The 18,551-nt window shown below is 44.6% G+C and overlaps 1 protein-coding gene across 2 annotated transcripts in view; it reads right to left on the reverse strand.

Annotated features, from left to right (window-relative positions):
- Window positions 1–551: 551 nt before the first annotated feature.
- Window positions 552–18,551, reverse strand: part of NAB2 (NGFI-A binding protein 2) — a 110,746-nt gene continuing 92,746 nt past the window's right edge. For both annotated transcript variants that reach the window (XM_063952437.1, XM_063952438.1), the window contains exon 7: window positions 552–10,789. In XM_063952437.1, the coding sequence (XP_063808507.1) occupies window positions 10,695–10,789 (95 nt within the window). In that variant the 3' untranslated portion in view covers window positions 552–10,694. The remainder of the gene's footprint in view (window positions 10,790–18,551) is intronic.

Genomic DNA, 18,551 nt, shown 5'->3' on the forward strand with positions numbered 1-18,551 from the left:
ATACTTACCCTCTCCGCTGGCTCAGGCTCCTCGGTGCAGCTTCTGGTCACTCACGATTCCCGGGCAGGAGAGAGGGAGGAGGAGGGAGGTGGAGGAGGGAGCCGCAGCAGAGCTGTGTTATTGGTGGAGGCGCTGCTGCTGCTGCCCCTCTGCTTCACTATAGGCTGTTCTCGGAAGACAGCCTATAGTGAAGCAGAGGGCCAGCAGCAGCAGCAGCAGCGCCTCAACCAGTAGCAAAGCGCTGCTGCGGCTCCCTCCTCCACCTCCCTCCTCCTTCTCCCCCCGTACCGCTGCTCCTCTTCTCTCCTGTTCGGGCGGCTGTGTGCTGCGGGCAGCGGTTGCCCGCAGCACACAGCGGCATGTAATGAGTCCGTTTGACTCATTACATGCTTTGTGCCTCTGGACAGAGGCGGGCCCCAGTGCAACGCACTGGTTGCACTGGAGGTAGTTCCGCCTCTGAAATGAACCCCTTGGATGGGGCCTATATGGTCTCTCCACAGACAGATGATGGCCTGGAGCTAATCAGTTGCTAATAAACGCACCAATAACAATTTAAGATGTAAAATAAATTTTATTGTTTCAAATAACAAAATAAATATTCTAATATACAATAAAACAAAAGACTACTGCTAGACTTTCTATGCAGATTACATACAACAATACATAGGCAATCAGTTAATGTTGAGCTGACCTTATTTGTTACACAATCCAAATAGATGGTCATTGTAATCCAGGATATACACAGAAAATACATACTGTAGGTTTGCTCTATAGTCAGCAAGAAATGACATAAGAAAATTATAAGCACTTAAAATAGGAGTATAATAACCCTTAGTAACAAGTTTAGCATATTGGCAAGGTGTAGCATATTTGTAGATTAAATAAATAATAAATCCTGAAAAATGATATGTATTTATTAGAATTTTAGTCACTATATTTTTAGTTGTCACCTGAAAGTAGAGCTGTGTGGTTTGGTTCTTTAGAAATCTGAACCCGCCAGAATTTTGGATCTGAAACTAACCAAGTCCTGATTCGGATCTGCTGAGGAGATCCGAACAGAGTTGTGTTTCGAATCTTCCTGCGGTTCGGAATATGGATTTGAAATCCAAATTTTTGGTTTTAGATTGCAAAATTACACGATTTTAACAGTTTTTATCCATTTTCAAGAATTCCAAAACCCCAGGTTCTGACTTTAAATCTGAATTCTGAACCCAAAACACTTGACGTTGGTTTTGTGAAACAAAAACCAAACCAAAACATGGCAATAAAATTAGAACCAAAACTAAAACAATAACATGAGACTCCACGCACATCGCTACCTGAAAGATAAGTTTTGTACAGTAAATTGTGTTCTTATTACATATTGAGAGTCTACAGCCTCATCACGTTGTCATGTCATCTATTTCTTCCTACATTTATTTCTATGCCTTAAACAGTACCTGTCATGTAATTATGTTTGAGCTCAGTTATGTGTTATCTGTATGGATTTTGTTTGCAGACTACTCTATGTTTTTACTGTCGGACACAGGCTCCAAGAAACCAGGGGTAAAGCAAGTACAAATTATGTGGGTCTCTCTGGGGTCCCCCCCCCGACCATGCCACTCCACCAGCATTGGGGCCTGCTAATATATCAGCTCATATACAGTAGCCTATACTGCCATTGTTTTGGCCTTACAATAATTTAGTTTAACACTGAGTTCTGTCTTCTATGTTTACTTGGACAATCATTATGTAGTCATTCCAGTGTCTGGACAATGGCTTAATCATTTAATTGATCTGACCTGTGCTTCCATAAGAACTTGTTTGGAAGCAACAAAATAAGGAAAATGTGACTCTTGTGAAACTATTATTGCCTTCTGTCACGATGGGATTATGCTGCACTTTGCATGTACTCCTGGAAGGAGAAATTAATTCTTCTTTCCAGGTGTGTGTGTGACGGGGAGTCAAGGACAGTCATTGAAAGCAGCAGGTAGGTGGTGACTGCCGTAGGCATAGAGACTAGCAGCATTTAGCTGCCCTGAGAGCTGCCACAAACTATTATTCAGCACCAGTTTCCAGTTTGTGAATATGTTCCTGATGGTACTGCTTTCCAGCGTGATCTGTGCCAATCTAGCAGCAGCGATAGCCCCGCGCATCGCTATCGCTGTATGGGGTAAACACGGAGCGATCCTGCTTAAATTCTAAGCAATCTAGTGAGATTGCTTAGAATATCGCTCCGTGAGTACCCCCCTTTAGAGAAACGAGAGCACGTCTGGGACACACAGGAAAGGAATGCAACTCGCCTAATGTACATATATCAATGATTCTTAAGCTACTTACATTACTTATTAATGCCTAATTATGTTGCTGGTCTATTGTGCATTTTTAATTTAAGAAACCATAAATAATTATTATCCTATGACTGAAACACTAAGTACAGGTTGAGTATCCCATATCCAAAATGCTTGGGACCACAAGTATTTTGGATATCGGATTTTTACGTAGTTTGGAATAATTGCATACCATAATGAGATATCATGGCGATGGGAACCAGGTCTAAGCACAGAATGCATTTATGTTTCATATACACCTTATACACACAGCCTGAAGGTCCTTTAATACAATATTTTTAATAACTTTGTGCATTAAACAAAGTTTGTGTACATGGAGCCATCAAAAAACAAAGGTTCCACTATCTCAGTCTCGCTCAAAAAATTCCATATTTCGGAATATTTGGAAATGGGATACTCAACCTGTAATGCAATTATGCAACTGAACTCCATTATCTATTTAAGTGGGTTGTTATCTCTCTCTTTCATCCTTGAGATTCACACTTTATGATACAGGCCAATATAGCCACATGTCATATTCCCCGAATCAGCGGGATGCCTGATAGTAATCCAATAGGAATCAATCTGATATTTATTTGCCAGTTTGGTAAATGTGGCTGGAAGTTGACTGATATTGGCCTGGGTGCATGGCAATGTGCTGATCATACTGATAGGGCCCCTTGTGTGGTCTGGTAATGAGGCAGAGTCATCCCATACTGTATGTGGGCAACTTTTACTGCCCCTTATATTTAACCTACCTCCAATAAAAGAAATTCAGTTTACCGATACTCCAATATAATCCCTAATGCTGGATGCGCTTTGATTTCCCATCTAACTTACTATTGCAGTTACTGTACCTGAGCTGGTTTTATCAATCGATGTTTAAGAAACCCCATTCATCAATTATTTCACTGAGAGCAGATAATCGTAGTGGTAAGTGGATGAATTTCAGGAGGAGTTGGAGGGACGCAGGTGCAAGTAAGGAATATGACTGGTGGCACAGAGTGCTGTGCTTTCCCGGTTGTGCGGATTCCCTACTTCACACAAAAGAAACACATTAAGGGGGAGATTCAATTCTTTTCACCCTTTTCACACCCATTCTGTTTCTGCCCTCAGGGGTGTGGTATCATTATTTCAGCTTGCTACCTCCGGAGTATGGAGGCACCCAACCCTTTACACAGCTAAACCTGATCACTATGGGCGCAATATGCGCAATAACGGAGATCATTTTAGAAGGAAATTGGGCGTGATATGTCATTTGAATCTCACCCTAAGCATTGTTTTATTTAACGCTAATAGTTTGTCACCGGTACACTAGTAGTTTATAACCAATGAAATCATCCTAGGTCTGAGACTACACAGCCTGGAATACCTTAGTGTCTCTAATGTAACCAAGTGTTTTGTATCATATTCCTGTGCATATATGTAATTGTGACCCGTGGGTTGGTGAGGGCTTGGCTTGGGGTAGTGAAGTGTGGCAGAGGCACACATAGGGGGGCAGAGGCTAATATGGGAAATGGGTGGAGGCACACATAGGGAGACAAATATATATACAAAACTGCAAATGCTGTAAAAAGTGTGAGACACCAAGTGAAGGGAGCAGAGAGTTGCATCAGTGGGAGAGATTTCTGTACTCACATTGGGCCTGCTTCTGAGTGGGGGATTAAGTAAGTAACAGCAAGTAACTGTGCACCTTGGAAAAAACCATGTTGCACTGCAGGTGAGCCACATTTAAATTGTGCAGAGAGATTTACATGTGAGATGGCTGAGTCCAAACTGGAATCTAAATTGAAGTGTAAAAAAAAACTATCCAACATTTGTGGGCTACATGGAAAAGCAGTCAGTATTTACCCTGCATGCAAAAATAAAAAAAAGTATGTATTTACACCCCTTGCATTGCAGCATGGTTTGTCCAGGTACACAGTTACAGTACTTGCTATTTCCTGCTTATACCCAGCTTGGAATCAGGCCCATTGTTTTCTGTCCAGGCTGTGCAGTACACAGTAACAGGTCCCACCATAGCTGAGGGAGGAGGGGCAACACCAGTGATGGCTAACCTTGACACTCCAGCTGTTGTTGAACTACACATCCCAGCATGCCCTGCATCAGTTTTAGCATGGCCAACAAAGAAAACTGTAGCAGGGCATGCTGGGATATGTAGTTCAACAACAGCTGGAGTGTCAAGGTTAGCCATCACTGGGCTACACAGTGCATGCATCTGGTCAGTCGGAGGAGGAAATCCATGAGAAAGGGAAACACAAGCCAATGTGCTCCTACTTAATTCAGGTCTTCTTATGCAGATGCTCCCAGTCACAACTCTCTGTCTGTCTCAGTTTACAGATGCCATCATCAAGGATACCAAGTCCATTGGCCAACTGAGCCCTTTACATGTGTATCTCGGTGACGTGCGGTGGGATGAGGCAGAGCCTTTCCTGTCATACTAACGTTTGTGCCAGAGTTTTAACTGTATAAAGTATATGAAAAATACAAAGAATATGTTTGAAATATCTTCTTTGTATTATTCTAATCATTTTTATAGCTAAAAAGTCTATGGCAGGGGAGGCACTGCCTATCTTTTCTGCAGATCTGTGATCAAAACTCACCAAATATTAAGGAGTTTATAATGCTACACCTGTGTATAATGCCCAGATGTATCCATTGGCTCATATATTGTGTGTAAATCTGGCTCTGGTGAGCCAGTGCCTCCTGAGCCATTTTGCTCACCGCACGTCCCTATCTCCTATATGGTATACCTGTCTGATGTCTGAGGTACTCTTTCAGGGCTGATGCCCAGAGGCAAACTCCTCCACTGTCCCCTATGAAAATCCTCCGTCTGCTTTATTTCGAGGGACATTTAAAAAGGAAAATATGTTAATTTAGTAATGGTCTGGCTGATAGAAACACATTTTCATGATTGAAGCACATGATATGAGGTGCTGAGAGCTATGGTGGACCCAGGTATGGGTTCAGAGACATAGCATAATCATGGGAGGCGTGATCACACCCCCTTATGCAAGTGACGGGGGAGATAAATCTATTCAGCGCCGTGAAGTTTGATCGCTTTCCCCCTAACCCCTGCACAGGCAGAAGAGACTGCTGCTGCTCCCCTCCCCCTTTCAGCGGCAGTGAGTGATAGTGAAGTGTAGTCAAAACCGAAATCATTTTTAAACTCCATTTTACCATCCTATGCAGAGACGTCTATTTACATATTTAGAATTATAGCTAAAGTGACGTATATACTGTACCATCATTCTACAGTCCAGTGGGCTGTCATGATGAACAAGAAGTGGTCTATACTGCATTACATCTACTGATAGCTCAGCTAAATCTATAACAGATGGATTCTTTGCTGTGATTGTCTATATGTTTTTTAAGTTTGATATTTTAAGGTGCAATGGAAACAATAAATCTTCTGTAACTTATACCACTACCAGCAAAGTAGCACACTTATTGATACAGTAACTTGGGGTAAGGGACAGACTCTCACAGGAATATGACAGCATGCAGTGAGTAAATTCTGAATGATTTTCGGAGTTAACATAGCTGTTCTGACATCAAAGGAAGGGCAAGACACCATATTACAGACAGATAACAAAACCACTAACAAGAGTTGACATACAGTATCTATACGTACATTAATATGACAATACACCCTACTAAAGTTAATGTAAGACTACAACATTGATTACAATATTCATTAAAGTTCTAGGCAGTGTCACTGTGTAATAACATAAAACAATATATAATAAAGGCAACCGAGGAACACTTTATAATTAATGACAATAAATAGCTATCTAATGAATTTAAACGTTCCTGCTGGAATGTAAAGTAATATTCTTCTTATACACTGAGCTACTTCTATAGTTAACTGTATACTAGTAGAACAAAAGCTTATGTGATTTCGAAGCTAGTGAGCAAATAAGCTTAAAACACTTTCACTAACTATTGAAAACGTTATATTTTTACAGGCTGGCTTTATCCAAACCAGCAAATGGATTCTCCCTCTCTTGTTCTTCCATGGAGAAGTGACAGCAGTGTTGATAAGAATACTCTGATCGTTTATTGCAGGCAGAATATAAAGTCAGTTTATTGCTTTGTAACAAATAGTATCAGTCTGAGAGGTTCACAATAAGTGGAATTAGACTGAACTGAACAAATGACACTTCCAGATAACTGCATTTCTTATTTCTATTAATGAAAGGGGAAAAAATAAGTAGGCACAGCCACACCTGTACCCATGCCTTTCAGAGTTCCAGCCATCCCCATTCTCTCTGACACCACTAATATTACCCCCTCCGTCCACTATATGCATGCAGGCAGGCAGGAGGGAGCATTAATGGGCAGCTGTGCCACAGTGCCACCAACTTGGCTTTATGCCCTGAGGGGTGGTGCCCGCCACATGCCCCTTGTTATGGCACTCACTACAGCTATGGACTGCCAAGTAGTAAAATAAACACATATAATCAGATAATAAGGAAAATGTAGATTTGGGCATACATTCAAAGTAAACAGAAATGTAATTTTAGGAATTATATGTTGTATGAAAATAAAAGCAAAATACAATTCAGTAGACACAGAGATTGTGCAACAGTTAGGGTGTGTACACACGGTGAGACTTTTTTCTTACGATTTTGACTATATAGTCAAAATCTTAAGAAAAGTTAGTGCAGATCGCAAAGTGAAAGTCACCTTGCGATCCCAATGCGATGCCGATGCGCGGCCCCGCGCGGTCAGCATCGCAAGCCTAGATAGACTGTGCAGGCAAGTCAATTTTGACTATCTCGTAGAAAAGCTAGTGAATAATGACAATTAGCCAAAATCGCACATAGTCAGTATCACAAGCACAGTCATTATGTGCTTGCGATACCAACCGAGCCCCTATCGCATAGTGAGAATCGGGGTTAGCCCGAATCTCACCGTGTGTATGCATCTTTACAGTATCAAGACTAAAATAAGTAAACATCATGTGATTCAAACAATTGTAAGAATTAGGGGCCTAGTCAATTAGGGGCCTAATTAAGTATCCAACTTGCTGCAAGTAGCAGCGGTGGATACTAAAACACCGGAGCAATGCAACCAAAAATCTGCTGTCCCTACAATCTCTATCACTGCTACTTCTGTAGTCTGACTCAGCAGTGTTAGTGCACATGCGTTAACTTGGATTCAGACATGTGCACGAAGATCCTGACATCCTACGGAGAGATCCAAACAAGGGTGGAAGAATCCGGTCGTATCTCTCTCGGCAACCCTATACCTCCTTCCCAAAGAAAGATGACGATGGTTCATGTGAGCACACTCCTCAAACTTTCACTTTTCAGAGTTTGCTGAATGCTAGGCGGCCCCGTTGAGTTCCTAATAATGAATTGCCCAATTACTTAAAACATAGGGAAACTAGTTTTTCTGCAAGTGTAATGGGCCTATTAAGTATAATGAATAGGCCAATAAGGGATCTATAAGGGTTACTGCAGAGAAATCAATCATTTCTCAAGCAGCCCCTTTGTTTTCTATGTTTACATGTCCCCATAGCCTGGCAACTGCAAAAATAAAAAATAAATTCATCTGACTGGTGCAATAAAGGCAAGAAATGGTCTTCAGTGTTCTAGAGTAGACCATCCAGAGATGATGTTCTGTACACTTACCAATGGCTACGCAATACTACAAAGATATACTGGCATGACTCCATCTCTCTTAGGCAAAGTACTAAATACAGTTAAAATGATTACTGGATATGCACAGCCTTACTGACTCAACCATGTGCAGGGATGAGTAAAGGGAAAATGTGGCCTACTGTATGTTAATAATGACATCCCTTAATGTCACAGGCTCAAGCTGAGATTTAGATTATACATAAACTGACAAAGCTTAAGTTCATAGCATGTATAGAGTCTATAGAGAGGTCCTTTCTGCACTGTTTAGAGATTCCATGAAATAAAAAAAATCTCCAACCTGCCAATTGCAGGTATATTCTGCAGCCGTACTGCTGCAACAATAAGCAGGGCCTTCTTAACAGCAGTATAGGCCCCTGTTGCAAAGCAATGCACTGGAGCCCCTACCCATCCTCCAGCGGTAGGGGTGGTTGGTGCTATCAGCAGAAACTTTGATGTCCTACGGGTGGTAGGTAGGTGCTAGGACCTGGAGCAGTAATTTCTGGTAATTGCTCCTTAACTGCACAGATCGTGGGAGATGAGGCAGGAGGCAGAACACTAAACTATAGAAGGGGGCATTGGGCTGAATGAAGGGGCCATGGTACATGACTTCCAGGGTGGTAGGGGGGGGTTAATATGCAGGGGAGGTGGGTGGATATTGGAGTGGTCCTAATGTTCATAATTTTCCGGTGGGAGGGCATCTGCTTGACTGCAGATATCTCCAGTTCCTGGAAATAGATTTCTTAGCTTTCAAATGGATAAAATACTAGAGAGTCCCACCTTTCAGGAGGTACCGGGGACTTGAGGATCAGAGTTTAGGAGCCAGAGCAATCCACTAATGAAAATATAAAACTGCATACCAGGCATGTGGAGCAGGGACCAACTGCTGCAAGGCTGATAGCTCTGGTTCTAGGCACACAAGAGACAAGCTACCAGTGTCCACCAAAAGTGGAGCGTCCCAGCTTTTGGAGTATACCCTCAGTAGAACTCTTAAGTTAGACAGAACCCAAGATATCGGGCAGGGAAGAGCAATTAACAGGCTCAGATGGGGACCTCTGCTTTGAAGTCGGATTATCTCTGGTTCCCCAGGAACAATGTTCTAAAATGTGATACACCTGGAAAATGGGGACCCTCAGCTATTAGCCTCGGTCCCTTATATTCCTGGGCATTTGGGAAACTGCCCATTGAGCCCATATGAAAAGATGGTCCTGACAATAGGCCGTACAATACTTGGTTTTTGAAGGTTATCAAGTTCCAATTGCTTCTAAAAAATTTCACATGCAGAAATTCAAGAGATTTCCACATTTCCTCAAGCTGTCCACTGCAATGTGGTCAGAATTACTGTCACATGTTATTATCTATTTAGTCCTGATACTGTAAACAGTGCTTGCCCTTCTACTGAGCCATGTTTAGTGTCACAGTTATCTGTAAGATATATAGTTATCTTACAGATAACAATTGTTTAGTTCATTACTTGGGAACTGAGACCAAAACTGTAGAGGCAGTGAATAATGCTATAGGAATCACATTATACTTTATATAATTTCTAAACCAGCTGCTGGCTCCCCTAGCATGTGTTGCCATTTTATCGTCTCACAACATGCATCCTATGTTGACTGACATTTTAACTTTGGGCAGCCAATATAAAAGGTTAGAGGTTATATATAGTTGGCAAAGGCTTTTACCTCCCAACAACTGTAGATGTGAAAGAGGCGTGCCTATGACACACTATGGTAGTGGACGTGGCCTCATTCCCCTGAGCCCAACAAACAGTAGAGGCAACTGCCTCCATTGCGTGCAGCAAAACCTCTTCCAAATTGGAACAGTCCCCACAAATAAGGACAGTCCCAAAACTGGAGGGTTGATTTATGAAACATAAAACCTGCAGACCTGCAATACTTATATTTGCAACTGTTCCTATTTACCTGCCCAGAGCATTTTAAGGTGTACTGTACACCCAAATTATAGTTTTTGGAAGTAGAGAAAAAAGCAATTTGCACCCAGTGGTGTCACTTCAATTACAGTACTGGAAGTACAGGTAGAAATGGACTATCCTGCAGCAGTGCAAATAGAAGATGATGCACAATGCTTTCCATTATATAGGGACAAGACCTGATCTCCTGGGCCTCATGGGCTGTGAAGAATCCACAGCCTTTTGAGAGAAGGCCATGTGACAAAGCAGGGAACATCCCACATTCTCTAGTCCTTTATATAATTTACATAAATCCATCTGGCATAATGAAATCCCGTATGAGCCACAGTGCTGCACATAATCCACAATGATCATGGAATACACTTGGTCCTCCCAGTCGCTGCTGCCAGCGTCAGATCCATGCATTTCCCTGCACAACTGTTTGTATTGGCACAAAGGAGCATTAGCACTGCAGTTTTTACATTTTGTGGTTCGTAAATGAGCTTTAGTGAGTGATAATACAATAACCATTACAATCGCAGCTAAAAACAATAGGTTCGTAACCGTTTGCATTACATTAGATTTAAATTCAATTAATTTCCAACACTATTTAGTATTACAACCATGCTGTTGTATGATATCCAACTATTATACATTCTTGGTAAACAGCTATAGTTAATAAAGAGGCTATTTAAGGTAGTAGGATTTTATTACTGAAAGATGGCTCAATGTCCTAAATGGCTCTACGTTAGGGAATGTAGAACTTCTACAGCTCTATTATGTTACTTCAAATCCTTAAAATGACCTTGGCTTGCCTTCCCATCTGCCTCAGTCCTGCTCCTTGCAGCTCCCGGAACGCAGGTCTGCAATCTGTGGTGACACTGGTAGACTTGAGCAACTTTCTGAACCACCATCATCACATTCTGCATGGGGAAATAAATAAGATTTTAAGCCTACCGGTAGATCTTTTTCTCCTAGTCCGTAGAGGATGCTGGGGACTCCGTAAGGACCATGGGGGTATAGACGGGCTCCGCAGGAGACATGGGCACTATAAAGAACTTTAGAATGGGTGTGCACTGGCTCCTCCCTCTATGCCCCTCCTCCAGACCTCAGTTAGAGAAACTGTGCCCAGAGGAGATGGACAATACGAGGAAAGGATTTTGTTAATCTAAGGGCAAGATTCATACCAGCCCACACCATCCACACCGTATAACCTGGAATATACGCAACCAGTTAACAGTATGAACAAAACAGTATCAGCTAAGGACTGATCTCAACTGTAACATAACCCTTATGTAAGCAACAACTATATACAAGCCTTGCAGAATTTGTCCGCACTGGGACGGGCGCCCAGCATCCTCTATGGACTAGGAGAAAAAGATTTACCGGTAGGTTTAAAATCTTATTTTCTCTTACGTCCTAGAGGATGCTGGGGACTCCGTAAGGACCATGGGGTTTATACCAAAGCTCCAGACCGGGCGGGAGGGTGCGTACGACTCTGCAGCACCGACTGAGCAAACGCAAGGTCCTCATCAGCCAGGGTATCAAACTTATAGAACTTTGCAAAAGTGTTTGAACCCGACCAGGTAGCTGCTCGGCAAAGCTGTAAAGCTGAGACGCCTCGGGCAGCCACCCAAGAAGAGCCCACCTTCCTAGTGGAATGGGCCTTTACCGAATTTAGTAACGGCAATCCTGCCGTAGAATGAGCCTGCTGAATCGTGTTACAGATCCAGCGAGCAATAGTCTGCTTTGAAGCAGGAGCGCCAACTTTGTTGGCTGCATACAGGACAAAGTGCTTCTGTTTTCCCGAGCCGTCCTTGCTACATAAATTTTTAAGGCCCTGACCACATCCAGGGACTTGGACTCCTCCAAGTCACCCGTAGCCACAGGCACCACAATAGGTTGGTTCATATGAAATGAAGAAACCACCTTAGGCAAAAATTGAGGATGAGTCCTCAACTCCGCTCTATCCACATGGAAAATCAAATAGGGGCTCTTGTGAGACAAGGCCGCCAATTCGGACACCCGCCTTACAGATGCCAAAGCCAACAACATGACCACCTTCCAAGTGAGAAATTTTAAATCAACCATTTGAAGAGGTTCAAACCAGTGAGACTTCAGGAACCGTAACACCACGTTAAGGTCCCATGGTGCCACTGGTGGCACAAAAGGAGGCTGGATGCGCAGCACTCCCTGTACAACAGTCTGGACTTCTGGGAGAGAAGCCAATTCCTTCTGAAAGAAAATAGACAGGGCCGAAATCTGTACCTTAATGGAGCCTAATTTTAGGCCCATATCCACTCCCGTCTGTAGAAAGTGGAGAAAACGGCCCAGGTGGAAATCTTCCGTAGGAGCATTCATGGCTTCACACCAAGATACATACTTTCTCCAGATACGGTGATAATGTTTCGCCGTCACCTCCTTCCTAGCCTTTATCAGAGTCGGGATGACTTCCTCCGGAATACCTTTCCCAGCTAGGATTCGGCGTTCAACCGTAACCGCGGTAAGTCTTGGAACACGCAGGGCCCCTGTTGCAACAGGTCCTCCCTGAGAGGAAGAGGCCACGGATCTTCTGTGAGCATTTCCTGAAGATCTGAATACCAGGCCCTTCGAGGCCAATCTGGAACAATGAGTATTGTTTTCACTCTTTTTTGTCTTATGATTCACAATATTTTTGAGATGAGAGGAAGAGGGGGGAATACATAGACCGACTGAAACACCCATGGTGTCACCAGGGCGTCCACTGCTACTGCCTGAGGGTCCCTTGACCTGGCACAATACCTCCGAAGCTTCTTGTTGAGGCGGGACGCCATCATGTCTATGTGAGGAATTCCCCAAAGACTTGTTATCTCTGTAAAAACTTCTTGATGAAGTCCCCACTCTCCTGGATGGAGATCGTGTCTGCTGAGGAAGTCTGCTTCCCAGTTGTCTACTCCCGGAATGAAGACCGCTGACAGAGCGCTTACGTGATTTTCCGCCCAGCGAAGAATCCTGGTGGCTTCCGCCATTGCCACTCTGCTCCTTGTCCCGCCTTGGCGGTTTACATGAGCCACGGCTGTGACGTTGTCCGATTGAATCAGTACCGGTAGGTCGCGAAGAAGATTCTCCGCTTGTCGTAGGCCGTTGTACATGGCCCTCAACTCCAGGACGTTGATGTGTAGACAAGCCTCCTGGCTTGACCACAGCCCATGAAAATTTCTTCCTTGTGTGACTGCTCCCCATCCTTGGAGGCTCGCGTCCGTGGTTACCAGAACCCAGTCTTGAATGCCGAACCTGCGACCCTCTAGAAGGTGAGCACTTTGCAGCCACCACAGGAGAGACACCCTGGCCTTGGGGGACAGGCTTATCTTCTGATGTATTTGTAGATGGGACCCGGACCACTTGTCCAGGAGGTCCCACTGAAACATCCTTGCATGAAACCTGCCGAAGGGGATGGCCTCGTAGGCTGCCACCATTTTCCCCAGAACACAAGTGCATTGATGAACAGACACTCTTTTTGGTTTTAGCAGGTCTCTGACCATGTTCTGGAGGTCCCGGATCTTTTTCATCGGGAGAAAAACCCTCTTCTGATCCGTGTCCAGAATCATGCCTAGGAATGATAGTCGAGTCGTTGGAATCAATTGCGACTTTGGCAGATTGAGAATCCAACCGTGGTGTTGTAGCCCTCTCAGGGAGAGTGACACGCTCCTCTGCAATTGATCTCTCGATCTCGCTTTTATCAGGAGATCGTCCAAGTATGGGATAATTGTGACTCCCTGCCTGCGCAGGAGCACCATCATCTCCGCCATCACCTTGGTGAAACCCGGAGAGATTCCATCTTGAATTTGAACTTTTTCAAGTAGAGGTTTAGGGATTTTAGATTTAAAATGGGCCTGACCTAACCATCCGGCTTCGGGACCACGAACAGGGTTGAATAGTACCCTTTCCCCTGTTGGACTAGGGGAACCCTGACAACCACTTGCTGTTGACACAGCCTTTGAATTGCAGCTAACACTACTTCCCTCTCTGGGGGAGAAGCTGGCAAGGGCGACTTGAAAAATCGGTGAGGGGGCACCTCTTCGAATTCCAGTTTGCAGCCTTGGGATACAATATCCATCGCCCAAGGATCCACGTCTGACAGAACCCAGACCTGGCTGAAGAGTCGAAGACGTGCCCCCACCGGTGCGGACTCCCTCAGTGGAGCCCCAGCGTCATGCAGTGGATTTAGTAGAAGCCGGAGAGGACTTCTGCTCCTGGGAACTAGCCGGAGCAGGCGTCCTCTTCCCTCTACCCTTACCTCTGGCGAGGAAAGACGAGCCCCGACCTCTTCTGGGCTTATGCGACCGAAAGGACTGCATCTGATATTGTGGCGTTTTCTATTGCTGTGGGGGAACAAAAGGCAAAAAGGTAGATTTACCCGCGGTAGCTGTGGCAACCAGGTCCGCGAGACCTTCCCCAAATAAAACTTCACCTTTGTATGGTAAAACCTCCATATGCTTCTTTGAGTCGGCATCACCCGCCCATTGGCGGGTCTACAGGGCTCGCCTAGCAGAAATCGCCATGGCGTTGGCTCTCGAACCTAGCAGCCCAACGTCTCTTTGAGCGTCCCTCATATATAAGACTGCGTCTTTAATGTGACCTAAGGTCAATAAAATGGTATCCCTGTCTAGGGTATCAAGGTCAGCTGACAAGGTATCTGTCCAAGCTGCAACTGCGCTACATACCCATGCCGATGCTATTGCCGGTCTGAGTAAAGCACCCGTATGCGTATAATTAGATTTTAAAGTAGTTTCCTGTCTGCGATCCGCAGGATCCTTGAGGGCTGCCGTGTCTGGAGACGGTAGCGCCACCTTCTTGGACAGGCGCGTTAAAGCCTTGTCCACCCTGGGTGAGGATTCCCAACGTACCCTGTCCTGTGCAGGGAAAGGATATGCCATAAGGATCCTCTTGGGAATCTGCAGTTTTTTGTCTGGAGTTTCCCAAGCCTTTTCAAATAACTCGTTCAGCTCATGAGATGGGGGAAAGGTTACCTCACGTTTCTTTTCCTTATACATGCGCACCCTCGTATCAGGGACAGAGGGGTCATCTGTGATATGCAAAACATCTTTTATTGCAATAATCATATAATGAATACTTTTGGCCACCCTTGGGTGTAACCTCGCATCATCGTAGTCGACACTGGAGTCAGAATCCGTGTCGGTATCAGTGTCTGTTATTTGGGATAGGGGACGTTTTTGAGACCCAGAAGGCCCCTGTGACCCAGTCGAAGCCGTGGATTGACTCCCTGCTTTTTCCCTCGACTCTGCTTTGTCCATTCTCTTATGTAATAAGGCCACATTTGCATTTAAAAACATTCCACATGTCCAACCAATCATGAGTCGGCGTTGCCGACGGAGACACCACAATCATCTGCTCCACCTCCTCCTTAGATGAGCCTTCCGCATAAGACATGCCGACACACTCGTACCGACACCCCCACACACACACAGGGATATAGTTATAAGGAGACAGTTCCCCAATAAAGCCCTTTGGAGAGACAAAGAGAGAGTATGCCAGCACACACCCAGCGCCAACTGACACTGGAAACAATTTCCCAGATAATATAGCGCTTTTTATACAATTAACTGTGTACATACACTCACTGTAATACACTCACTGCGCCTTACAAGTGCCCCCCCCCTCTTTTCAGCCCTGTGTCACCGTGTTCAGCAGGGGAGAGACCGGGGAGCCAGCTTCTCTGCAGTTCTCTGTAGAGAAAATGGCGCTGGTTAGTGCTGAGGGACCAAGCTCTGCCCTCTCCAGCGGCGGGCTTCGGTCCCGCTCAAATGTATAAAACTGGTGGGGGATTTTTATAATTACTGCCTCCGCAGCCCATATACCTATAAATGCCAGACTTAGAGGTTTATATTGCTGCCCAGGGCGCCCCCCCTGCGCCCTGCACCCATCACTGCCTGCTAGTGTGTGTTGTGTGTGGGAGCAATGGCGCGCAGCGGTAACCTCAGGGAAGATCTGAAGTCTTCTGCCGCCTAAGAAGTCTTCTTTTATTCTTATACTCACCCGGCTTCTATCTTCCGGCTCTGTAAGGAGGACGGCGGCGCGGCTCTGGGACGAACGGCGTGGGCAGACCTGCGTTCTGACTCCCTCTGGAGCTAATGGTGTCCAGTAGCCTAAGAAGCAGAGCCTATCACTTAAGTAGGTCTGCTTCTCTCTCCTCAGTCCCACGATGCAGGGAGCCTGTTGCCAGCAGTGCTCCCTGAAAATAAAAAACCTAACAAAATTCTTTATTCAGAGAACCTCAGGAGAGCTCCCCTGTAGTGCACCCAATCTCCTCTGGGCACAGGATCTAACTGAGGTCTGGAGGAGGGGCATAGAGGGAGGAGCCAGTGCACACCCATTCTAAAGTTCTTTATAGTGCCCATGTCTCCTGTGGAGCCCGTCTATACCCCCATGGTCCTTACGGAGTCCCCAGCATCCTCTAGGACGTAAGAGAAAAGTAGTTAGCATAGGGCCTAATTCTGAGTTGATCGCAGCATCAAATGTGTTAGCAGTTGGGCAATACCATGTGCACTGCAGGAGGGGCAGATACAACATGTGCAGAGAAAGTTAGATTTGGGTGTGGCGTGTTCAAACTGAAATCTAAATTGCAGTGTAAAAATAAAGCAGCCAGTATTTACCCTGCACAGAAACAAAATAACCCACTCAAATCTAACTCTCTCTGCAAATGTTATATCTGCCCCCCCTGCAGTGCACATGGTTTTGCCCAATTGCTAAAAAATGTCCTGCTGTGATCAACTTGGAATTAGGCCCATAGTGTACAAAACAAAATGTATACTATTTGTCTCAGGTTACATGTGCTATATAATGGAGATTACATCTAGCACATTAAAACCAAGCTTTCAGAAGGAATAATTTTCTCATTAAGTGCTTAATGCTGTGTAGTCCAATAATGAACTAAACACTTATGTGTATCACAAGCTTTGGGTTTACTTGCAATAAGGCAATAACCTTCTTCATCTCTACCAAAGCAAAGTTTATATTGTTTGAGAAGATGCGAGTAGGTGCCAAAACTCGCAAAAGTAATGCAGTATGACTTTTTAGTCAAAAACTCTACCTGCATGCAATGTCTGGCGAAAAAACAGACCTGAAACCTAGTGGCTAAACTCGCACAATGTAATGTGAGTTTCATTACATTGTGCGAGTTTGACAGAAGCATGCACAGATCAGTGAGATCCATGCATGCTTCTTTCAGGAAAAGTAAAGAAATAGTTAAAAAAAAAAAAAAAAGACGTGCAAGTCTCCCTCAAAAGCATAACCAGCCAGGGCTCTTTGAGCCACGTCTGGTTGCTAAAATACAGGAAAAAACATATGTAGGGGTTCCCGGTATTTTGACAACCAGCAGCGGGCTCTTGGACCAGTCCTGGTTCCAAAAATACGAGTGGAAAAAGACGCAGGGGTACCCTGTATTTTTGGAACCAGCATCAGTCTCCACTAGCCAGGGAAGTAATGCCGTAGCCGGGGGACATTTTATACAGGTCCCTGTGGCCGCAGCAGCATCCCCCAACTAGTCACTCCTGGCCACGGTTCCCTGGGGGAGTGAGGACCCCTATAATCGAGGGGTCCCCGCCTCCAGGTACCCAAGGGCCAGGGATGAAGCCGGTGGTAATTGCCGCAACCCCTGGGCAGTGAGTGGCGACTTTATAGCTTTTTGTGTAAAAATAAAGAAATATTGTATTTTGCTGTGGAACTAAAAGTCCCAGCAAACCTCCCCCACATGCTGGTACTTGGAGAACCACAAGTGCTAGCATGCAGGGCATTAAAGGTCCCACTGGTACCTGTAGTTCCACAACAAACTAAATATTCAAATAAAGACACTACACAGACACCATGACAGTATAACTTTAATGTATCACTCTTGCACACTCACACACACACTTATACATACTTACTTACATCCCACGCTGCCATTCACGTCCCCTTTTCCAGTAGAATCCATAGGGTACCTGTAAAAAAAAAAAATCCTATACTCACCTACTCTGGTGTAGATCGGTCCTCTTCATTCCACGTAGGCATCCAGGGTTAAAAAAATAAAAAGAACCTGGTCCACGCAATTTAAGGGAATCCATATGTACACATGGATTCCCTTTCCCTGAATGCTGGGACCCCCGTGACTCTTGACACTTGGGGACCCGCCAGCCAATTAGCCAAGTCATAGCGCTCTCCTGATTGGCTGACACGTGCGTTCCCAGCCTGCCAATCAAGCGGAGCACTTGGGCAATAATGGGGGAGCCAGAAGCCTGTCTATTTATTGGCGAGATTTTGGTAATGTTCGCATCCTATTACATTGCCCGAGCTGTATGTTTGCAATGGCCATACATCTTGATGAGAGTTTTGCCATTGCGAGCTTTGGGACTGCAGGAAACATGCGAGTTTGCATGTTTCCATACCCCATTACATCAGTCGAGTTTGGAAAATGTGCAAGTTTTGCGCTAATCTCGCACTCCATTACATTTGGCCCTGGATCTTTGCATAACCATATTTATTTCCATTGGAAGACTAACTGTAATTGAAGCTTGCAATTACAGAATTATACCTACAAGCAATATATAATTAAGGATAGATTCACATGACTTTTCTGGACACTTTCATAAATAAGTTCTGGAATAAAAGCGTTATTTACAACTGCAACATTTCTACAATATTTTTTAA

This window comes from Pseudophryne corroboree, chromosome 2 (assembly GCF_028390025.1).
Source record: "Pseudophryne corroboree isolate aPseCor3 chromosome 2, aPseCor3.hap2, whole genome shotgun sequence".
NCBI classification, from domain to species: domain Eukaryota; kingdom Metazoa; phylum Chordata; class Amphibia; order Anura; family Myobatrachidae; genus Pseudophryne; species Pseudophryne corroboree.